Genomic DNA, 25,308 nt, shown 5'->3' on the forward strand with positions numbered 1-25,308 from the left:
TCAGAAAGATTTTTTAATTTAGATCGAGAATAATTACTTCAAATGTTATTAACCTTTTGCTTCTGCGCAAACGCACAAAATTTCATATAAATAATAAACAATTCATTAAAGAACAGCAATGTGTAAATAATTAAACAGAAATCAAACCAGACAATGCAAAAAGCTAAATGCTTTGTGATTCATTTCAGTTTGGAGTGTGCAGCTACGATAGCTACTCATGGCTATCATAAGGCGGCAGCTGTCCAAGCATTACCAGTCCACATTTCTACACAGCATAAAAAAATATGACATATAGTGCGTGGTTCTTCTGCTGCTTCTCGCCACTGGCGAGTGGCCAAAACGCATATCTATAATATGTACTGAAAATAGATTTCAGGCAATTTTTCAAAATGGAAAATTTTCGAACAATTCATAGACAAATAGAATGTGGTTCATATAAAACATTACACAGGATAAATAAATAAATATCGCAGCATTTGACAGACTTCTAGCACTCAAATGTCAAATTTTAGCTAATTGCTGCCGTAATCTACAATGCAGGTTAAATTATTATAATGGAAATTAAAAGAAGATTTTGTTGGTTTTTTTTTTTTTTTTTTTTTTTTTTTCTAATTTTTAAATATTTATTTTTTCACTTGCTGCGCGTGTGACGCAATTTTCTGGCACATTTGCAGCAAATCCGAGAAAATAATATTTAAATAGAAATTAGTTCAAGGTTAAACAATTTGCAAGCAACAACAGCTAAGCAAGTCATTAATATATATCTCACATAAGATCTATGCCATATTGTATAAGAATTAAGCAATGAAATTGCCACATTCTCGAATAGACTGTTGCACTTAGTATATAAATTAAAATGAACTTAAGCAAGGTAAAATATTTTCAATGTTGTCTCGAAAATTGATGTTTAACTATTTCTAATGGCAAGTAAGTATTTTTATACTCCTAAGAGACAAATCTTTTATATTTTAAATGGGCCCAGACAATTCCTTAATTTAAAAACACGAGATGTGTTCAAAAACAATTTTTGTTCAATTGATAAATTGTATATTTAAATTAAAATTGTTAGATATTTTTTAGCATAATGTTTCCCCATTTCCTAACTTATGCCTAGAAGTTTGACTGTCTTGAATGCAATTATACAAAAAAAAAAATTTTGCCATGATTTCAAACTAGGAGTGAGTTTAATTTTGCGATACTACTTAAATATACTTCTTATGTGAATAAAAATTGTTCAATAACAAAATCATAACTCATATTAATGCCAAATGCTAATTATTTCCGTAAAAAATCGAGTTTTAAATATGGGAAACACTAAACTCTAATCCCCTTTAATAGTATTCAAGCCAAATATCTCTTTCAGCTTTCAGCACGTTTTGGCCTATTAACAAGCGTACGTACAACTACATATGAAATACAAATACAAATACAAATATACATATGTATGAATATTTGTTGTTGATGGTCACTAAATTGTTGTGTCCAAATTTAAGTTGTTTTGGCCAAAATGTTTGCTTTGCTACCTACTCGTCTTGCAAATTAATGAAACCTGAAAATTGAAGTTTCAGGCAAAAAAAAAAAAAAAAACAAAAACAAAACGACGTTTTGGGAATAAATTATAGGCGGTAAAAATAAAATCTGGTTTCTGCTTTTATCGGCATTTACTTGATTTGTTCTTCTTCTTCTGTTCAATTCGAAAACTAGTTAACAATTGAATGTATATATGTATGTTTGTATTGAATTCCAAAAATATACTTCAATGTTGATAAATTTGACTTGCCTTTTTTGCTAACTCACAATTTGTGTTTGCATTATAAATATTTGTAATCAGCAAATACTTTCGCTAATTGTTGCCAAGATATGGAAACAAAATGCACTTGAAAAGCAAATAGTAGATAACACCAAATTAAATCTACATAAAAAAAATAAAAAAAATACTTATCAACAAAGCAACAAAGATTAAATACCCTAGCTGATGTATGTATTATAGTTTACTTATAGATATGTACATACTACATGTACTTATAAGTTCCAATCAAAGCAGAAAACAAAAGTTAAATGTAAAGTAATAGAGAGAGACAGATAGAGTCGCACAAACTTCTGCTTAAGCTCTGTCAACTCCATAAAACTAAATTTAGATTTCTTTACATGTTATATTACTGATATTTCACAAGTTATCTAATCACATATAATTGGACGTTACTAATATATACACTTGAGACTGCTATGCATCTAAATATAAAATATGAGCAACGATTGAGAACGTTTAAAGATTTTTTGTCCTACATTTTAAATATACATGGTTTTTTTCAATTTTTGTAACTTGAATAATTGCTGTCAAACGTGACTTGAACAAATAAATATTTAAAACTACTTATTGTGCTTATATACATATGTTACTTGTATATAAGAGAATTGTGCACTTCAAAATCTATATTCAATATAATAAATACACAGCATCAAATGAAAAACTATAATTAAATACAAACACAAATATGAATGTTAGCCTAAACAAAAATGAAATAAACGCCAACCGCAAAAGAATCGAGAAAATATAATTATTACAAAATATAAAAAAAAAAGTAAAAGCAAAAAAAATGTTGTACTCTTCCAATAGATAAATCAATCAAAAGTTCTAAAACAATGAACAGCGTCAACTAGGTTAAGCCCTAAATAGAATACAAACGTTTAGGTTGAATGACTCTGGGATATCTTGTAAATTTCAATTTCTAACTATGTAAAATCCGAATAGAAACAAAAAGCTGCAAAAGCTCAACAAAATGAAAAGAAAGAAAACCCTCGGGCAGAGCCAAAGACCCAACAGACATAAATTATTCAAAAGCAATACAAACAAAACAAAACTGAGAAATGGAACAACAGTATTTTTTTTTTCAATGGTTCACTCAGTCAGTAAGTTAATGATCATAATTATAATGATGCGGCTGATGATTATTATTTAAGCTTTTTTTTTTTGAGTGTCTAATAAGCAAAACGCTGCGCAGTTAAATAGGGTTCAAATGGAAAGCAATGTATATAGATATATATATTGATATATATATATATAAATATAAAAGTTGCAAACTGTAAACAATTTTCAAGTTTTCTATCAATTTTATCAAGCGTGAAAAAACATCTCTAAAAAGGCAGAACAAATGTCTGAACAGTTAGTAAAAGTTTGAAGCTGGCCTCGTTGCATTCACACACACACACGCACAACCCAATGCTGTGTGTGTAAAAGAAATTACAAATACAAAAAGATACAAAACAATTGTGCAAATAAAGTGTAAAAATAGTTTATTTACGTTTATGCAAAGCCCCAAATTGTTTGGCTTTCCCCTAGCCAAAAAATGGAAAAGAAAAAAATTCGTTCGCATTTGCATAAACAATATAACGCTGAAGATGTTGTAAATGCGAGGCAACCCCAGGGGTACTTTGGGGCATTCCACATAGCTAGAGATTAACCATATGCTAACGGAAATGTTATAGATACGAGTGTGGTGTACTAGCATTTCCGTGGCTATAAATAATTGTGTATTTGCTTTAAAGCATTGCGAGCTGCAAGACTTATTGCTAATGGAAAAATTGTATAATTGGAATGGCTTATATGTACACATAATAGTCTTGATAAAGCTTATTGCTATATACTTTTTATTCTGTATTTTTTTTTTTTTTTTTTAATATGATATACATAGTAGATAGTATAGCTACTCAAGTACATCTCGCTGCTTATTTCAATAATTATTTTATCAACTGTTTAAATTCGTTATTTTACTTTATTTACGCTCGATGAGTTCGCTGAGGTGTGTTCCCGCTGATGGGGCCTTACACCTGTGGGCGACAAGCGATCGGCAAATTTGGAATTTATGCGATTAAAGATACGTTCATTGTTGCACTTTACTGAACAACTCGGATGAAATATTTTTCGCTTGAATACGTTCTTTCACAGGTTGCTGGTCTTCATTCGCTTCAATCACACATCCGTCACACATTTGCAGTGGCATGTCATAAATTATATCTATTAGATCTACACACGCGTTATGAATTGCGTCATGTCTTCAAGGTATAGATATATACATATAATATATCTACTAAATTTATTTAGTTATTCTATTAATACCATACACTAAAACCAGCACGATAGCAAAGGCAAACGCAAATAGGATGATTAAGCACCCGGTAAGCAAAGAAACTCTATGGGCTGCTTTCCCATTTGGTGAGCCTCACAGAGAGAAGAACCAAACCATAAACAGATTTCAAAAGACAGCCCACGATCAGGCTGGAATGGGTAAAAAAAAACGCAGTTTTGGCATACTTATCTTGATGAGGTTCTTTAAAGAACACCAACCTAACACATGCTCAACAGCTGTCCGACTTAGCCCACATTTAATGTGGGTGTCTTTTCGCTTTGAAGAAGATTTTTCGAGCAAAAACTTTTCAGGTTAAGTTTTGGGAAAATAACTTGAGTTAAGTGCGCCGACAGTGAATGGATGGATGTGCACTTGAAAAAAATGCACTTCGATAAACTTGTTTCGCTTCTTAAATTACAAATCGCTGTTCAAATTTCAATAACAAATACACTCGGTGGGGCGCCAACTTCTCGCTCGCTCGCGAGTTGTCGCAACCACATTTTAGGCATCAATTAAAATGCTATAGCTAAATCTATAGACCAGTACACAATAAATATTGATACTGACAGCAACAACAACAAGAACCACAACAAAATCAAGCAGCATCAATAAATAAATAATTCAATGCGATGATCTCACAGAGGCACACAGACAGAACGACAGTGGGGCAGACTGACAGACGAACGGCTGGACAGTTGTACGGCTGCTGATCGTTCTGGGCATTTGACAGGCAGATTTGAGAGATAGATAACGCCATTTAAGTATTGTGTGTGTACCCTGTTAAAACTGAGTGAATGGGGTGTTATGTACGGTGGAGTCAGTATCAGTAGTATTTTAATATATATATTCCCTAATCTACTAAGTGAATCTTGAGTTCTGCTAAAATGTGATTCAGAAAAGTTTTGATTTACTTCGATAAATATCATACAAAAATATTATACATAATTCATTGTCTTATCTTTTCATAACATCATTGTTATGTCTTTAAATATAGTACAATTGCAAAGAGTAAAAATTTCACTTCGATAAATATCGATTCTTTCTGTAAGATTTTTTATCCACAAAACCATTTATATAAAGCTCAGAGCTCTGAAATAGTTAAATAAAGGGCAATTAAACTTTTATTTCAGATCGATAAATATCGATTATCAATTAGTAGTTCAGTTTTCCTCATAAGCAACAGCTGAAAAAAATCCTACCCGTCATCTAAAACCATTAAAATTTTATTGACTATGTGCATATAGGGCATTAGATAGTCGTTCACTGTCGCCTTGATTACTAATTTATATTGTCATTTCTAACATTGTTTGCATGCCTGTTTCTTTTCATTTTCGTTTTCATGTAGCATTGAGTATTGGAATTGTATGTCTGTCAATAAAAAGCATAATCACATAATCACATTCATATTCAAATGATGAAAACCAACTTTTTGGCACTGAATTGTGGCTTCCATGGCGATAGGAGAGGGGGATGCACCGTGTGTTGACACAGTAACTGATATTCAACGGTATTTTCGCCAATAGCATTCGCATGACTATTAAATATGCATTAAAAGGCAACTCTTGACTCTTGGTTGACCTCAAAAGTGTACGCTATTTGTACCTTAATGAAAAGCCCCATAAAATTGTAACGCAAAAAGGCAACCAGGCAACGAGCCAATCAATAATATTATAGATACTATATACATACATATTTATGTAGGTATGTCAATGCATATACTAGTATATGGCATGTCAATTAGCATACAGTTGACATGCCATGACAAACAGTTTATAAATTTATTAAGAGCGCCCCAAAGTATCGTGTGCCGATATCTAGCCCCTAACACTCAATCACAAAACTCCCATGTTGTGCATTCGCAGCTCCAAGTTTTTAAGCTGATAAACTAAAGCAAAGAAGAACCAGAAACTAAACAAAATGGCCAAAACACGCAATCTAAACATATTGGCAGAGTGCCGTTGACGTTAACAACCGAATTCCCCTACTATAAAGAATATATATACATATATATTTTTATATGTATATATATATATACCTGTCTTATATCTATAGTGAAAAGCAAGAAATGCACGCTAACTTGATTTATGCCAACTAATTGTCACATTAAATTGACTAACGAAATAAACGGGTTTACTAAAGTTAAGCCACGACCTGTAGATACTACCCTTTTTCTGATGTTTTTTTTTTTTAATATTGGTATCAGTTGTTAACATTTTTGAGCTTTGAGTTAGCTTAACCAAGTCAAAATAAATCAAGAGTTTTACGATAAGAATAAATGGTATAAGATATCTAAAACAAACAATGATAAACTTGGAACTGCGTATGACATAAATTTATATTTTAAATTTCAGTCTTGGCTCGTTTGATATGCGGCATAAATATAAACAATATATTTATCTCAAAAAGAACGTGAACCTGTAAGTCTTTAGTTTGCCTGTGCCATGCTATAAATGGTTACAATATTTTTTGTAATATTTTCGTATTTTATTTAATAAAAAATTAATTATATCTTCTAAATAAATATAATCCCTAGTACATTTTCAGTAATCTATAGAAAACGATTTAGGGATTAGACTTATTTAATATACAATTCCCATAGATGTATAACCCAATATTATATTTATATTAACAATCAATTTATAGCTTAATCGCTGCAGGCTCAACAAAATCAATTACATAATAAATAGCAAAATGACCCCATTCAACTGCAAACATTGAAAGTGGCAAATCAAATGCCACACCTACTCTACACGTATATAAAAGGACATACATATATATATTTATAGATACGCTTAACTAGAGTAGAGAGCCCAGTTGGTGAGACAATTAGACACTTAATTGTTTGTTATGCTTAACATAATAACGGAGCAATAGGAGGTCACATAATAGCCGAAAAGCCATAGACCCAAAGCTGGTAAATCCAACAGCCAGACAGCCAACTACCCGCATACCCCAGCCACCCTTCTTTTGGGTGGTTGCTTCGAGTGGTTTTTGGCTGCCAATGAATTGTGTGTGGGGACTAGGGAAAAAAAAAGAGGTAACAGCCAGTTGCTGCTGCCAACACAGTTGAGGGTAAATATACATAACAAACGCACTGTATGCGCATTTTTATATACCTACATATAAATAATACATAAACTGACAAGTCAAAAGTTTTAGCATATACTATATAACGAGCCGATAGGCTAAAGTGCCAACAGCAGCAGCAGCTGATGATGATGTCATTTTGGGCAAACAAAAATTTATCGATTGTCTTGGCAATAATTTATTTCGTAAACACACACACCCATACACAGCCGGACATGCCCCAAAACCACAGAAGTAATTCCACAAATTGACCTTGACATTCAATGACCACAACTGACCAGCCGCAGTCTGAGATCTCATCGGATCGAAGCAATAACGAATAATGACAGCTCATGATTAGAATCAATACAACGAAAGTGTGCTAAAGATAATATTAATGTGTCAATATTGAATGCCATTAAGTACTAGCTAGCTAGAGGCGGCATATAGAAATTAAGCATTAGCATAATGTTGAAATTTCTTTATAAAATGTAGGAAAAATTAAAATATTTTTTATTTTTATATTCTAGAAATTGTATGAAAAACTTGTAGAGATAATTTGATTATCAAAAATTCTATAAAATTACAGAATTAATTTTTTACAAATTCTAAAATTCTTTTGAAGAAAGTTATTCTTAAAAAAAAATAAAATAAAATGTTTGCATCTATTTAGTATTCCATGCTAATGATCAAAATAATAGCTCAAATAAATATATGTCAAAACGTTTTCCGCTAAATGTTTATTAATTCAGAGAGATGAGGCAACGAAATGAATTTTTTGTTCTATTGCCTACAAATGAGAGGTTCGTATAGCTAATTCGTCATTTCATTTGAGACGTTCGTATAGCCAAAACCGACATTCCATTTGATATTTTATTATCATTTTATAAGTTGTCAGTCAATTGCGCTCGATGAAATCTATAAATACATATTGTTGGTGTTTTATATTTAGATGGGTTCGGCGAGTTATCTATATAAAACTAATTGCTAAAGCAGTGAAATATCTAGAAATTTAAAACAAAAGGCGGAAATAACTAGATACAAAAAAAATATATCAAGAAATCTTCCGTCATTTTGAAGATAGATTTAATTCAACGAGATTTCATTTGTCATTTAACTCCACTTCAATTGGTGAAACATGGGGGAATGTAAAAAAATATAAGTAAGCACTTCAGCCCCACAAAGTTGACTAACAAATAATTGATATTTCTATTTACTAACCAAATATATTAACACCTGCCCATGTAAGCCTTACACAAACATACTAATGCCAAATCGGAAGCTAAACAGTGTGAGCAAATGAAATATCTTTGTACCTTGCGCTGCAGCCTATGCTAGCTTATCAGTATATATAATATATGCGTTCTCCTATATTATATATTGCGAAAAAATAGAATTCGCAAATTAATTATTATATAACAAAAATTACTGATGCGATAACAAAACAGAAACCAAATTATTTGTCTACCAAATTGTGCGATATGAAAGACTGAGAGCTACAAACATTTTACTGAACCAGGCTAATAGAAAGTGTACAGCTGATATGTCAAGTAAAGATCGATTACTTGATAGTATAGGAGTGAGAAGATAATGTCAAATGATACTGCAATGCGGAATTGAAGAATACAAAAATAATCTGTCAAAATGAACTAGTTATATTTGCATATGAATATGATCGAATTCACAAATTCGATTTGCGTTGAATTTTGGGAATAATTTATTAAAACTTGGACAAAAAACTGGTTTTATGTTGGTGATTCAGGCACCAACATAAGTATTCTAAAACAAAGCGAATGAATCGGGTCTATTGAATTTTAATATATGTTTTAGTTTCGTTATACATGAACCAGTTGAATCGATGCAGTTAAATTTCAAAATATGTTTTGATCTGGCTAAATATAAACTATGAATACTTTAAAGGAAGTTTTGCATAAACATCTTATCCGAAATTTATGTATTTAGATCTATAAACAGGAAGACCTTATATCTTGACTTCAACCATATTTATTGTAATTTTACCTCGTTTCTCTTTGATGTGGCTGTCGTACTGGGAATTACTGCGTGCGAAATTGATCGACGCCATGGTGGATTGGAACTCCTGGTATTCGTGTTCGGGTTCGTAGGTGTGGGTGCTACGGTTACTTTGTTGCGCTTGAGTCTGATAATCCTGACGCAGACTCTTGCTAAAAGTACCGATGCCGCTCAATGCATGCGCCGACGAGGGCGTTGTTGAGCGCGTGGGCGTGGACACAATCACAAGACTGCTGGCCGGCACGCCCTCAGTGTCGGAATCGTTATCGATGACGTCGACGTTCGCGTCGTCGCTGATGCGTATCTGCGAGGCGGTAAACGAGATATTGCCAGCGTTGCTCGGACTTGCATTCGAGTCAATAAAACCGATTGATTTACGCGACGTTGAGGACGTGGAGGACCGCTCGGACCGTTCGGATTGTGTGGTCGTTGTCGTTGTGCTGGTTATCGTTTTGTGGCTAACAATTTTTCGGGATTCTTCCGTCGAAGAACCGCGCAATTGGCACGTTGCAGCTGGACTAAACACCTCGTCCGGCGTTACTGTTTGCGGTTGCTCCTTCGTGCCAATCGGCGTGGATGTTAGCAGTGTTTTTGTTGTTGATTTTCCCGTTTGCCATGACAGTTCGCTGGGACGGCTTGCTCGTTGCCGTTGCTGTTGCTCCTGGTGTTGTTGTGGCGTTTCGTTGCCACCCACTTGGTACGTTGTTTGTTGGTGCAAACGCTGACGCCGGCGTGGGTTGCTACCCACGGTAATGTCAATGTTACCCGTTGCCATAGCATCCTCGTCGTGTCCACCAAATTGACGAATGCGTGCACGGACTGAACCATCAGTTTCATCGTGTTGCTCGCCCTGTTCACCACCGGCTAGCGGTGACTCCAGCTCATCCTCCAATTTGATTAATATACGTCGGCCACCCGCGGTCATATCGACGCTGTGCGGCGAAGTGACACTCGAACGCTCGCTGGACACACTGGAACGTGACCAGGAGGGTGAATCACGCGGCGAGACATAACCCTCGCCATGGCGATAGATTTTCTCCTCCGCATAGCCACCATCACTAGTCCTTGAGGAGGTAATGATGGTGCGAACGCCATCCACCGCTGGCACTTCGCGCACCGTGCGCTCGCCGTCCAGAAAGCGCTCCAGCTCCATTTGACGAGACAAATCCTTTTTCACAGTGCGTCGCGTGGTGCGCAAGGTGACATTGAAAGGCGACAGCTGATCCTCCACATTGCCCAGCTCAGCGCCCGGACTTATACGACTGGTGGTCTTCAAGGTGACATTGAACGGACTGGCCGTGTGCTCGCTGGTCACTTCGACACGTCGCGGAGTCGTGTGACGCAGGTGCACCTGCTGGAAAGCCAGCTTGGCTGCCTCCGCTTCGGCCAGGCCACGTTGTCGCTCCTCACGCAAACGTCGCTCTATTTCGTGCACATCGATATCGAAGGGATTCTCCTCGTCGTAATCGTCCATTTGCTGCTGCCGCAGTTCATCTGTGCCCAGGTCGGCCGGGCGTTTGCCAGTGCCATCGGACCACACCTTCTCGTATTGGGCCACCTTCTGGCGGAGGCGTTGCGGCGGTGTCCCCAATTGTAGATCGCTGGTACTGCTGGAGGTGGTCAGTGACGTGGTAATGGTCTTCATATACGTACGCGTCACTGTGGACGTCTCCAGCTGTTTGGTTGCCGATGTCTCTTCCTGCTGTTCGACATTCTCTGTGGTTTTCTGCTCATGCGCATGGCGCCATCGAACAGCTGGTATTGGGGGCACGTCCTTACCCACATCCATGCTAGCGCCGGCATCTATGGTTGGATCCTTATGCCTGCCTGGATCTGTGCTATCGGCCATGATAGCATCGGTTTTCTAATACGCTTGTCGTTAGGCCAAAATGTCATTTGGGTTCGCTAGCCACAGCCTTGTCCTTTTGTCCTGCTTCGCTAATGCCGCCTCGCTTGGCAGCCCAAATGCAAAATTGATTTTTCTCACGCAACGAAGCTACAACAACATCAACAGCAATAATAACATCAGCTTTTCCACTGAGTTTTCCTTGCTCGGGAACAACCCCCGTGTGCCCTTCACTTGCTTCTTTTTTTTTTTTTTTTGTCACTTATGGCCCGCTCGTAATTCAACTGTAATTTGTTAAAAGCACACCACGCACAATTTTTAATCACCGAAGCTTTTTGGATTTTAGATTTTCGGTTTTTTACTTTTTCTTGTTTTTTTGGTTTTATGACACAATTTAATATCACATACAACGACGGTGTCGTTAGATAAAAAACACGTATTTCATTCGTTTATGCCTGAGACACAAATTTGATTTAATTTAGTTTTCGGCATAAATTCTATAGTCCACTTCTCCACACAATTAAACTCTGACTAAAATGGCATGCCCTCGGCTAGCAGACAAAACATATTATAATCGAGCTTCAGGTTTCATTTGTTCCGTTTCCAATCCGTTGTTGTAGAAAGCCGGTTCGATACTGAGTCGTCGCCATCGTCAACGTGCTGCGCCTTGTCCAGAGACCAACAACAGCGGCAGAGCCACCAGCAGCAGCAGCAGCCCAGAGTACTGGCTGGACTATAGTAATCGTAGTAAAGCTCAAATTTCGATGAGAGAGCGTGAGCGTAACGAGAGCCGCTGCGCAAAATGTTTTTCGTTTTTTGTTGTTGAGAAGAGAGCAACACGTATACAAATGCAAAAGCACATTTATGTTATTTACGCATTGTGATGTATGTTTACCCACACCGTGCTTTCTGCTACGGCAGCACGTACCACCTTTGAGCTGACGGTTTGTGCTATTAGAGCATAGGCGAAGTTAATGATTGTTTCAAAGGGGTGATTATTATTATATATTGTAATATTATTAAAGATGTACGAACTAATTTCTTTTCTGGAGTCACGCTAGATTTACAAATTATATAATTATTCAAAAATGATTGATACCCCATATTATAATTCCACAGTGCATCAATATTATTTTTATATATCCCCCCTAAGACTTCATGCATTGTTAAACAACGACGACACTGAAACTGCCCTACGACTATGAAAAATGCCGATACGCAGAAAGCTCTTCTATTTTTTTATTGGGTAGTAAAGGTTTGAATGAGCACTGTAACGTGCGCTCTCTTTTACTTGCGCTCTCAATGCCACAAATCATTCACACGCTCTCACACATACGCTCGCTCTGTAACTCACTGTCTCTCTCTCTCTGTCTGTCTATACTCCTGTATGTGTGTGAAGCTCAAGTACAATTTAACTTCTTATTGCGCTTTGCTTTGTTATTGTTGTTCCTTACGTCTTCTGTCTGTGACATCATGAGCGTGAGAAAATACCAATTACACAGTGCTGGGTGGTTGTTTGTAACAAACATATAAACACAGAAAAGCACTCACACGCTCAGAGATATTTATAAATATGCATGTATGTATTGATATGTAATTCGACATTTGCTTGAATAGCAATTATAAAGTATTTGGCAAACATGTACCGTTTATTTTTCGAAGTGGCGCCTGCATAGCAAATGTGGGTCATCACATAATAAAGCTCAACTAACAGCATTTAATGAAAGTCATTCATGAAAGCGCGATCGGCCGCCAGTCACAGAAACCAAAACAAATGTTTATTTTTTGAGCTTACATAATCGTTGTTTGTGTTTATCACATTCAAACAAACAAGTTTTTGGAGCCGCATATTGAGCTAGGCTAATGACGTCACGCTTTGGTGATTGCATTCCATTTAGTTGTTGTTGTCAAACTAGAAGTTGACCTCAAAGCCACAGCAAATTTGTTATGCCAGACAAATGTATATTTATAGAAAATAAATACAACTCAGTCTATGCATTCATATTTACATAAGGTCAACTTATTTTTGCAATCAACTTTCGTAAATACTTAATAAGTTTAAAAACAAAACTCATCTATCAATTGTCACTCCACTATCATATGTTAACATCCAACGTCAATAACGTCGCTGTTAAGCAGATCCACGTAAAGTGGATGGAGAAATTCTATATACTGTAGCGCTGCTTTCTAGGTATAAAGATCCCCATAAAAACAAACACTTAAATCTTTTTAACAACAGCGTGCACATGAATTAATTGGATAAACAATTGTGGCTACAACATCTGGGCAGCACACCACCAACAACAACAAAAACAGAAGAATAACAATAACAACAATGTAAATTATATTAGACAACGTAAAGCAGAGTGTGGCTGTAAAAATTCTAAGTGGGCAATCGCAGTGTGCCTATAAATAGCCAATGTTATTTTAATCAGAACAACAGCTGCTGTTAGCCTCTTAACAGAAGCTGTTACGTTCGCTTTATGACAGTTGCTGTAAGAAGATGCTCTATGTAATTCTGATATCTACGAGTGTTTTTGAATTTAAAAAAAAAAACCCTGTGAATTTCATTCAAAAATTATTTAGTTGAGTAAGCAACTTAATGATTTAATATTTACGATTTCAATATATACATACAATTTATCTATATATGTATATATGTATTTGTTGCATAGTATAAACTGAAAATATTAAATTTAAAAAATATCACTTAACAATAAAAATTTAATTTAAGAATTGGGATAGAGTCCTAAATTGGCTGGAAATAAAATATATAAATATATTCTAAGTATTCTAGTTATAGTTCACAATTGAGTTGAATAAATGTTTCAATTCGTAGACTTTATAATAAAACACTGAATATATTTATGATTTTATAAACATATTGAAATCTATTTCATTTCATACGGATATATTTATCATCCATCAATCTGCATTTCTTTTTGTTTAAGTTTGAGCAAACAAAGCATTTTCGCATAAACATTTGTTTTCAGCACTTTTCAATATTTTCGGTCAGGCTAAAAATACATTTTTTGGCCATTTATTTCGCACCTAACCATAAAGTTGAGCACTTTAATGGAAAGGCAAATGCAAACAAATTTTTTTTCTTTTTAATATTGACTCGAGCACTAAAAGCGCTTTGTAAACAGACATTCTTCTAGAGTCTAAACTATACCTATATACATATATGTATATATAGGTATCCGCTTAAGCATCAAATAAATGAGTCGAAAAGTCAATTAAAAATGAAACCAAGAAAGAGAATAGAGTTCCTTTAAAGATTTGACCAACATAATATTTGCACAGAAATTAAGCTATGTAAACCATTAAAACTATTAGCCATCAAGATATTTTCGAGCACACACACACGCTCATAATTACCAAAATCATAAAAAGGCAATTAAAAATCGCACTGTCAACAATTTTGATTTGTTTGAATTGCGGCATTCGCATATGTCTCGTCTATATCTATATATCTACATATATCTATAATGTATGATTCGTGACCGATTTTTACGTGCAGAATTTATTAAAATTAGTTTCGAAAGATCTATTTATAGCTATACATTTCATATGTTTGCCATTTGCTTTTGGGGGCGTATATATATAGATACATTTAACATCCCGAATGGACCCACGTCATAATAGAGAGACAGAAAGAAATGTCGATTTCGATTATAATACAATTTTATACAAGCGAATCCAAATGGCTTATGTAGCTTACATTTATGTTGTTTTAAACAAGACTGACTAATTATACGAGAATTTATTGGTGTTTATACTAACTCACAAAATCGATTTCTTCTAATATATTAATATATCTTTAATCAAATCATTAAGATTCCGATTAGCAAAGTAACTAACATGGTATAAAGTAAAAAAATAAATAAAAAATAAATACAGCAATATACACTTAAGCCAGCAGACGAAACCCATATAAATAACATTACTATCAACCAATAAAGCATAAGAACTGATGCGTAGACTACAATATGGAGCTTCCTTTCAAAGTAATCTAAATCTTAATTACCGACATATTATCTCAAGTTTATATCTGATCTAAACAAAATTTAACTTTTGTTTATCAGCAAAGTTCGCTTGATATAAAAAAAACAGTTGAAATGAAAAAAGCTCTCTTCTATTTCGTATTTATTTATATATCTAATGTCTCCCTATACTCTATATAGAAATGTATACTAATGATCATTTTCTTATACTTTAAGAAAACCTGTCGTCTTTTACTTTTATTTTGAATTCCTTTATTTTTAATTTCAGCACAAAATCCCTGTTAAAAATAGATTAAAAATAAATGGTATACATATATATATGTACATCTGTGCACACGACGAGTGCAATGAGAAAACCCAGAGAAACGAAACAAATGCTGAAAAACTTAAGGGAAAATGAAAAATTTGAAAAAAAAAAACTCTATTTTTAATCATTTTAGCGGCGTGACAAGACAAGTTCGAGTAAATTGAAAACAAAACAAGAAATGGCTCAGAATGAAAATAGCCGGAAAAGCAGGGCGAATGAATCGACTAAATATAGCAGAGTCATACCCGATTCCCTAGATGATATTTTATACCAAACTTGAAGCATTTATATATGTATGTATATATACATAGAGACTATTAGCTCGTGTTCTTTCTTTTTGGCCGGCTTTGTTGGCTAACAAGACAATTGCAACAACAACAGCAATATAACAAAGAGCGAGGCAAATGCAATTTATAAATAACAAAATGTAGGCAGCATTTCCCCCGTGACATCAGCGCCAGCATCATTCGAACATGAAAACTCATTTTCACTCGCTGCCGTTGTCTCTGTAAACAGCTTTAATTATACATCCATACGTACATATGTACATACATACATACCTATATACATCAATAGCAGACGTGCCATAGACGAGCTGCGTTTCAATGTAGAAAAAGTGATCTCATTGCCTTTGTACTTAGCTACACATACACATATATATACTTCTACTTAATACATCTATTCAAGTCGTATAATCAACAAAAGGCTTTAATACTCGTAAACCTTGTCGACAGACAGCTAAGTGTGATCATCATTTTGCGTTTGACTTTGGCTTACAGATCAAATTTACAACGTGGGTTTAAGTCAATTGCGTTAAAAATAATACAATCTATCAGCAGGATAAATTAGTTTAGCTCTTACTCAAATTTGAAATTAGCGTACAGCTTTACAAGCTCCCAATGATAAGAGGTATTTTATGTATTTAAACAGAGTTAACTCAAGAAGTGTGAAAACTGTTTTGAAGTTTTTGGAAAAAATATATTAAATAAGTGGAAAATTTAGTTCTTCGTGAAAATTCCTTTCATTATCTGAGCAGCGATCAGTCAATAGGATATTTTACTGGGACATAGTGGAAAATTTGTAAAATGAATGGAGAAGAGAATTTGGAGAAGAAAGATGTAGAAGAGATTTTGGCAAGCAAAGACTTAAAGCAATTGTATGGGATATTTATGCTTAATGGGGAAATTTCAAAGTAAAGTCTTAGACTCAATTTGTTTATATTTTTAATGAACTTTTTGCACGCCAGGCACTTAATTAAAAGGAAATGTTCTAAATACGGCAATAAATTTAAAAAGGGGAATTTCTATATGTAATTTAAGTCTGCAGTTTCTATACATATAATATATTTATATAGTATAAAAATATGTATAGGCATAAATATTTTATGTTTTTTTTTTTTTTTTTTTTTTTTTTTTGCTATAAAGCCTTTATGTCTTGGCAAGCGAATTAAATTTATATTTTAGAAAATTGTGAAATAAAGAAAATGAAATGATGTTAGGCAATGTCTTTATCCAAGTGAGATAGATATCATATAACGCACTTAGCAAGATATCGATCTGCATCAATATTTACTCGCCCAATAATCAGAGGCCAATTGATAAATGGAAAAATTTGGAGCAACAGTTGACACTTGGATAAACAACATTGGGGGCTGGTCATCGTAATTTATGGTGTGAGATTATAGTACGCTTTACGCGCAGCTAACTGAAACATACAACCTATATCCCGCTCCCACATCTACGCCATTGGCTGTACAAACAGAAGTGGGAGCCCGCGATAAGAGCCGCGTGCCGCCAGTAGCCGCTGCCAGCAGCAGCGGCAGCAGCAGAGGCAGCGCAGCATTGCTCAAGAGATATAACCAGTCCAATCTAAATTCCAGTCAGTCAGTTGATAGACAGCCAAGATTGCAGTTAACCAAAACAGCAAAAATTAAGAAAAACTTTTAGAATGTCCACGCTTGAAAACGAGGTGACATTCCGCCAGCGCACCCAACTCAATCAAAATCTGGAGTCACAGTTTAGCAGCAGCTCCACGGATTTCATTTTGCTCACAGATCATCGCTCTTCAAAGTTCAAAAGTCTCGAGCAGTTGGAAGCTGCAAAAGGCGACTCGAACGAATCCTGTTGCAGTCGTCACTGCGGCAACATCTGTCGCATGAAGACCCTGAAGAAACGTCTGCCCATTCTCAGCTGGTTGCCCAAATATAGCCGCAGCGATGCCTTTGGCGATCTGATTGCTGGCCTGACAGTGGGCCTTACGGTCATTCCCCAAGGCCTAGCCTACTCGGGTGTCGTTAATTTGCCACCTCAGGTAAGCTCCACTAACGGATATTGTGCATGTGTCTGTGCAAATATGTTTTCACAGCCTTATCTTTATGGGCAGTTCTAGGGCCTCCAAGTGAAAATCATAAACTAAATAAATATAATAAGAAAAGTGATATACTTTTAAGTACGCATAAAAGATGCTGACGTATGCACGAATTTATATGCCAATATATTTTCTACTTCATATTGTACCATGGAAAAAAAATATGGATAGTGAGAGACAATATATAATTTCGAAAACATATTTTAAAATATGTTATAGAGGAAGGAAAATCACGTATTTCAATTTTTAAATGAAATTAATTGTAAATTCTTATAGGAAAAATCATCTTAAAAATATGCTTCAAACTAATGCAACTACTGCATAAATTTGTTAAAAAAAAAGTAAATAAACAAATTGCAAGACACAAAAACAAAATAAATATAAAAAATATTGGCTCAAAGACTTAGATGTAAAATGAAATAAATAAAAAAAAAAAAAAAAAAAAAAAAAAAAAAAAAAAAACATAAAACAAAAAACATTTTGAAAAAAAAAAATTACAAAATTACCATAAATAATAAAATAAAATAAAAATTATTTCATTAAATTAGGAAAATAAAAAATACAAGAAAAGAAAAAAAATAAATATATATATTAAATAAAATTAAATAAAATAAAAATTAGTTAATTAGGACAATAAAAAATATATTACATACAGGAAAACGAAGTTTGAAGAATCCTACTGATAGCTTTTGTTTTCAATGCAATCGTTTGCAACTCTTATTGGACTGCTTCAACTGAGAATTCTCCGTATTCAACATTTTTCTTCATCTTATAACTCTTCCCTAACGAATTCCCTTTTCAGTACGGCTTGTATGGCTCGTTCATGGGCTGCTTTATGTACGTGCTGCTGGGCACCTGCAAGGACTGTACCATTGGCAGCACAGCTGTCGCCTCGCTGATGACGTACCAGTTCGCCAAGGGCTCGTGGCAGCGCTCGGTGCTGCTGACCTTTCTCACGGGCTGCATTGAGCTGCTGATGGCGCTCTTTAAGCTGGGCTCCCTGGTGGAGTTTGTGTCGGGTCCGGTGAGTGCGGGCTTCACCAGCGCCGTGGCGCTAATCGTATGCACCTCGCAAATGAAGTACATTCTGGGCGTGAACAGCGATGGAGTTTCGTTTCTGCAGCGCTGGATTAGCATGATACAGAACATTGGCGATATACGCTTAGCCGATAGCTGCTTAGGTGTTGGCTGCGTCGTCATACTCCTGATCATGCGCAGCCTGGGCAGGATGACCATTGGACCGAAGGACCAAAAGCAGCGTAGTCGCTGCCAGCGCATTGTTAACCATCTCATTCGCTTTGTGGGCATCTCGAGGAATGCAACTGTGGTGCTGGTCACCACGGTGATAGCCATGCAGCTGGAAATGTCTGGCAGGAATCCCTTTCAGTTGACGGGCTATATACCGCCTGGGATGCCAACTCTGGCATTGCCACCCTTCTCAATTGAGCCACAGCCTGGCAACGCCACAGCCGGTATTCCACCTGTAGCGGGTGAAACTTTCCTCGAGATGGTGCAGGGCTTGGGTTATGGCTTGATTATAGTGCCGCTGATAGCTCTGCTCGAGAATGCATCGGTGTGTAAGGCCTTTGCCAAGGGCAAACCCATCGACATGACCCAGGAGATATTCGCCACGGGCATGGCCAACATAGCCAATTCCCTCTTCTCCGGCTATCGCAGCAACAGCGGCCTGGCCCGCTCGGCCATCAACAATGCCAGCGGCTGTCGCACCAGCATGTCCAATTTCTATATTGGTCTTGTCGTAGTGCTCGCTCTCAGCTTTCTCACCGAATACTTTAGCTTTATACCGCGAGCTGTGCTGGCGGCCATACTTATATCGGCGGTCATATTCCAAGTACAATACCAGATCGTAATACCCATGTGGCGCAGTAAACGTAAGCGAGAACAATCATTAATTTCCTCTTCTCCTCCTACTCCAGCACTTCCCTCGTTTTAGGCTCCGATCTGTTGCCCGGTATTTTTGCCTTTATCACGTGCCTGGTGCTGCCCTTGGAGATTGGCATTCTGGTGGCCATTGCAGCCAATCAGCTCTTCATACTTTATCACTCGGCACGGCCCAAGGTCCTGGTAGAGCAGCTGGAAACGGAGCATGGCGTTCAGTTTCTCAAAATCACGCCCGATCGCTGCCTGATCTTTCCCTCGGTTGAGTTCGTGCGCAATATGGTCATCAAGTCGGGCAGCCGCAGCTCACTGCCCATCGTCATCGACTGCACATATATCTATGCAGCCGACTTTACCGCCGCCAAAGTCATCTCCTCAATGGTCGCCGACTTCCGCTCCAGACAGCAGAAGATTATATTCTTCAATCTGAAGCCCAGTGTGGCCAGCATATTCGAGGGATTGAATACCCGACTGGTGCTCTGCTACAACACATATGCACTCAGCCAGGAACTGAGACCAGATGAGGCTATGTCCCCTTCATTGGACTCGCTGGACCAAAGCCAACGCACCGATTGCGTAAGCGTGGCCAGCACGCTCTCTTTGGCCAAGAGCTAAGCTAACAAATTGGCTATGACGATATACATATCTATATACCTGAATACATTTAACTAGAATAGTTCCCGAAATAGTTGTATAATAAAGGCTTTCATTTGTATTAATTAAATAAACAAATTTTAAAAATAAAAATATATAACAAAAATTTTTATATATATACATCTATATATGTATGTATATAATATTTTGCAAATATTTTTGACAATATCTATGTAAATATTTTGTTTTTCTAAATGCAAATAAAATCATATTATTTCTTAATTGTTGGAAAAATTTGTTTATTCTTGAATAATTGAAAAAATCTTAAAGGTAGCCTGATAAAATTTTGTCAAAAACATATTTATAAATATGCTGACAAAATAATAAATTTACGATACTTTTCGAACAGACCTCGTGCACACATCCCACTACCCAACTCAGCTTAAATTATTTTTCCTTAATAAAAAAAATATAAATATATAAAATAAAACAATTGAATTCAAATCAAAATCACATTTGATTTGACGATTTCGTAGTGAGTCACAAACAACTCTGACAATTTGACAGCAAAAATTCGTTAAGCTTGTTGGCTAGCGTAATCAAATAGGATGTATAATGATTACATATGTATTTCATCTATTTTTGCACTCGCATTCACATTTATTGTCAAAAGAACCAAAAATGACTTTTATAATGTATATAAAGACATTAGAATGCCTTGCTCGATTGGTGATTACTAATACAGCTATAAATAGAGCTGCAAGGTGCATAGTGAATGCTCTATAAAAATATATACATATATTTATTATGCATACATAACATGAAAGTTAACGACTAACGGGTGCTCTATAAAAACAATACATTTAAATTTATATTTTACTAGATCAATTATGTAAATGTAATAAAAAAATATATTCTTTTCATCGTATATTTATCTAAATTATTTCGAGTTGTGATTATGTAGACTTGTAAAATAATAAACTGAAACCTATAGCAAAGAGCTGGTTCGCATTGTGAGCCAGCAATATTTGCTAGGCAAGTTGGCAGCCCTGGCACTCGGAATTTGGCAATTAGCATCTGCCTAATTGTCAAATAAAATATGTTCACCATTTTTTTACAGGGTATATACAAAAGCATACACATATGTATATGTAATTTGTTCATACATACATGATAACACACACATTGTGAAAGGTGAAAGAAAGCACAGAAATTTGTGTGTGCATGGTCAATTTTAAAGACTTGGGCGGCGTTGATCGACGTGGGCGACTGGGTCAAGTTCAGATGAGACATTCAAGGGGGGCCGCAGTTGAATCATCTGTGGGCACACAGCGACGCCCAAAGGAATGTGAATGTAGATATATGTATGTATGTGTATATGTATATATAAATTTACATGTGTAAAAATCAAGATGTATTAGCTAGGAACTTTTGCTGACCTAGCCTATGTATGTGTGTACATACATACACACATATGTAAATGCATATGTGTGCAGTTTCGACAAATACTAATTTGTAAAGTTAAATACATAAATATTGTATAAATTTTAATACATTATGTCTCTATAACTAATATATACATATATACGATACCTGTGTCACACACAATTTCCCCAGTTAACATTTTTAAAGTGTTTTAGTTTTCAACACAAATTCACTTTTTCACTTTAGCAAAAAGTTATAGATCGCAAAGCAACGATATGCAGCTTTAATGACTATCTATCGAGCTATCGATAAGTATTGTTAGCGATGCTTCTCGATGCTTCTCCGCTCTATGTGAATTCTGTAAGCTGTGTATTCGATTGCTAAGGACTTACAGCAAGAGGAAGAAGTGTATTACAAGCGATGTTTCTCGATGATTCTCCGCTCTATGTGAATGCTGTAAGCTGTCAATCCGATTGTAAGTCCTCACAAGAAGAAGAAGCTGTTAACCACTCTTGCTGTCTCCCTCTCCCTCACTTTTTGCCTGTCGTCCGGGATGAGTAAGCGAATATCTGATACAACAGCTGCAGGAGCTATAAACTCAAATTTGGAAGCAAAAGAAACCAACGATGCCGAACCAGGCAATCGAGTCAAGAAGTTGAAGCTCTTGGAGGATTCGCCCGAGGCAACTCATTTTAAACTGAAGCCAGCTGAAGGGAAAATTTCGCCTCAGCCGGCCCAAACTCTGCGGCAATTGTTGAGTATGGACGACGAGCCATGGCCAGCAACAACAGTATCTGCATCTGGAGCTGAAGATGGAGACGACAAAGGCAAAGAAGAAGAACAAGGCGAAGAAGAAGAAGCGGTAGTCGAAGAACTTCAAAGCAATAGAACCGACGAGCCTCTCGCTAAGTCTAAAAGCTTCTCGGGGCAACTGTGCAAGCAGAAGGACTTGGCGCCCACTTCGCAATGCCCTATAAATGGGGAAATTGTAGAGCAGGTGACCTACTTTGACACCTGGTATGTTATACGGCACACACTCGTTCCGGTTGACACGCGTCAGCAGCGACATTACTTGAAGCTACCGCTGGTCAAGCTGGCCAATGCGGCCAACCACATGAAATTGCCCACGGCGAACTGGAGCAGCAAGGTCACCCTGTATAAGGTGGCCCCAGCTGTGCTACAACGTCACACCCTGACCATATACACCGGCGACCTGAAGGTGCACAAGATACCCGAGCGGGAGCGCCACAAGTATCAGCCGTCCTGTGTGATCTTTCGCCGGGAGCTGCCGCCCGAGGAGCACAACAAATGCCATGTGCCCTTTGATCGTGTCGTCATCTTCAAGCACAACCAATTTTCGGTCAATTTCGATGGCAAGCTAGTCAATCTAGCGGGTGCCCCGGAGGCGGTCACGTCTCTGCAGGATGTGCAAAAATTACTGGATATTGTGGACAGCATTACGCTGTCCCATTCAATGGTGGAAGTAGTAATGTCCAAATGATGACACCTCTCTTATTCCGAGTCAAATAAACCGTATAGCAATCTGATCAATTATTATGTATAATAGTTTAAATAGAAACACAAATGCTGTTATTGTTCTGGAAATGTTCAAAGAAATTAATTGGCTGTACCAAAAACATTTATATAGGTAATTTATTATGATATCATTTATCTTAGCAATTCTCGAACTTGTTTAGCACCTAATATCTCTTTTTAAAGACGTATGGCCATCGTTGCGAATGATGCAATATAAGAGTACTTTCGAAACAAAAATTCCGGCGAGAATTTCGTATAGAATAGTTACAGTTATGTAACAAATTAATAGTCTTCCAATCAAAGACATTTATTGTTTGCATATTTACATACTTACTGGACTATTTATAGATATATTATGTATATATGTATGCGAACAATAACTTGTCTTTGAATATCAGATTTAATAATTCTCTTTTCGCATATGCCATTTTAGACTTTTCCCACCAGATTTGGCTTTTAGAAGTACTCATACAAAAAAAATTGAAATAAAAATAAAAATAAAATTAACTAACGGCCCAGTTCTTAAATACCAATACGAACGCTTTAAAATGAATACAATCTTCAATCAAATGTCTCACATTTTACAACTATTCATAGCCCAATAATTATTATAAAATAAATTTGAAGAATCACTTACCTTGCAGCTGCATTATTGTCATTTGATACTCGGCTAGCTTCTCATCGATGTAGTCCTGAGATTGATTCGCAATAATTTCGGCAGTCGATGGCCCGAACTCCTCCTCATCGTCGTAGATGACATAGGATCTGGGCTGTGGCGGCTCCAAGGGCACGCCCACAAAATCGATCTGATCCTGTCCGTGTTGTCTCGGTTGTGGTGGCAGTGGTGGTGCGCCGGACTGGCGCAGATATTGCGGCGGTGGCGCCGGTTGCGGATATTGCGGCTGCTGGTGCTGATGCTGATGCGACAGCGGCGTCTGCCTGCTGCTGCTGTAGGTAAAGTCCGAGCTGGGCGTTTGGCAGACAATGGGCGACGGTGTGGGCGACAGCTGGAACGAGCTGGTCGGCTGGCCGCCATACGAATTCTGGTGCGGCAGCGGAGCCGGTCGAAAGGGACGCGGACCGGAGCCATACGCATAGCTCGGTGGCAGCGGCTCAAACATGCCCGGCGGCTGATACGGTGCGGGCGACTGATTGCCGCCAGGCCATTGTGGACGTGGATGCGGCATGGTGTTGTTGATGTTGCCGCTGCTCCCGCTGCTGATGCCAATGGGTCGCTGGCCACGCAGCTGGGGCGCCGGCGACATGGCCTGACCATAGGGACGCGGTCCGGATATTATGGGCGGCGGACTGGGCGCTGTTGTCCACGGCGAGGGCGGACGGTACAAAAAGGACGAGGGCGACGGCGAGGCGGGATTGGGTGCCCGTGGATTCCAGCCACGTGGCCCATTGCCAAACGGCGGTGGCCCGGACATATTACAATTTTCACAGCCTACGTTCAGCTACTTTGCGGTTTATTTTCTTTTGATTTTGCGGTTTTGATATGTTGGATATTATTTTCGATCTTAACAAAGACACTTCAATGGGATATTTAATTTTTGATTTGGTTTGGACGGGGGGCACACTTCAATATAACATATTACACTGTGAGTACAGAAGAGATTGAACTGCATGAGTTGACGAATTGGCACCGATAAGAGATTTGAGCGACTAGAGTTCAGGAGGTTCGCTAAGGTTAGTCTATGTAGGTCCCTCACACATACACACACGCGCACTAATTAGCCAGAATAGCACTTTGGCTAATCAATCACTATTTGCACTTAAGCACACCTGAACAACCAACCTAATTATGTCAGACATACGAAACACAAAATAGTCGTACACAAATAAATCATGACCTATTCTAAAATCTCTGATGAAATTGTCTGTAGAGTCAATTCTGTGCTATTTTCTAACGGAAGTGGGCTAAATGTTTATACGGTTTTTCGCACTCAATTCCCAATTCTTGTTCGCTTTGCTCTATAGCTATATATATAGATTCATTTGATTTCGACTTTTTTAAAAATGGGCGCTGACGCCATTTGCTAGCTTTGTCTTTGCCAATTTGAAAAAAAAAAAAAAAAAGAAATAGAATTTCTGTCACAG

General features: G+C 36.9%; 3 protein-coding genes across 28 annotated transcripts in view; 2 read left to right on the top strand and 1 right to left on the bottom strand.

Moving 5' to 3' along the window:
- The window catches only part of Msp300 (Muscle-specific protein 300 kDa), a 122,089-nt gene that overhangs the window by 94,765 nt on the left and 2,016 nt on the right, over positions 1 to 25,308 (bottom strand). For 9 of the 26 annotated variants that reach the window (XM_089463473.1, XM_018001584.2, XM_018001591.2 and 6 more), the window contains exon 2: positions 23,843 to 24,807. In XM_089463473.1, coding sequence (XP_089319599.1) covers positions 23,843 to 24,638 — 796 coding nt within the window. In that variant the 5' untranslated portion in view covers positions 24,639 to 24,807. Of the gene's footprint in view, positions 1 to 9,212; positions 11,803 to 23,842; positions 24,816 to 25,308 lie in introns of those variants that run through there. The other 17 variants (XM_089463477.1, XM_089463465.1, XM_089463469.1 and 14 more) reach the window with 7 other exon arrangements.
- LOC108609829 (sodium-independent sulfate anion transporter-like) lies at positions 16,827 to 20,526 on the top strand. Its single transcript, XM_018001602.2, has 3 exons — positions 16,827 to 17,694; positions 18,554 to 19,643; positions 19,706 to 20,526. Exons 1-3 carry the CDS (start codon positions 17,332 to 17,334, stop codon positions 20,263 to 20,265), a joined length of 2,013 nt encoding a protein of 670 aa, XP_017857091.1. The 5' UTR covers positions 16,827 to 17,331; the 3' UTR covers positions 20,266 to 20,526.
- LOC108609833 (uncharacterized) lies at positions 21,825 to 23,846 on the top strand. The gene has a single exon (XM_089463480.1). It carries the CDS (start codon positions 22,223 to 22,225, stop codon positions 23,168 to 23,170), a length of 948 nt encoding a protein of 315 aa, XP_089319606.1. The 5' UTR covers positions 21,825 to 22,222; the 3' UTR covers positions 23,171 to 23,846.

Source organism: Drosophila arizonae, chromosome 3 (genome assembly GCF_054131065.1).
Source record: "Drosophila arizonae isolate 15081-1271.41 chromosome 3, UAZ_ARI_1.0, whole genome shotgun sequence".
In the NCBI taxonomy this organism is placed as follows: domain Eukaryota; kingdom Metazoa; phylum Arthropoda; class Insecta; order Diptera; family Drosophilidae; genus Drosophila; species Drosophila arizonae.

Excerpts from the sequence above, each read along its gene's own strand:
- LOC108609833 (XM_089463480.1), top strand. The coding sequence starts at position 22,223 with ATGAGTAAGCGAATATCTGATACAACAGCTGCAGGAGCTATAAACTCA.
- LOC108609829 (XM_018001602.2), top strand. The coding sequence starts at position 17,332 with ATGTCCACGCTTGAAAACGAGGTGACATTCCGCCAGCGCACCCAACTC. Across the intron at positions 17,695-18,553 it reads TCGTTAATTTGCCACCTCAG|TACGGCTTGTATGGCTCGTT; the intron begins GTAAGCTCCACT and ends TTCCCTTTTCAG. Across the intron at positions 19,644-19,705 it reads ACCCATGTGGCGCAGTAAAC|GCTCCGATCTGTTGCCCGGT; the intron begins GTAAGCGAGAAC and ends CCCTCGTTTTAG.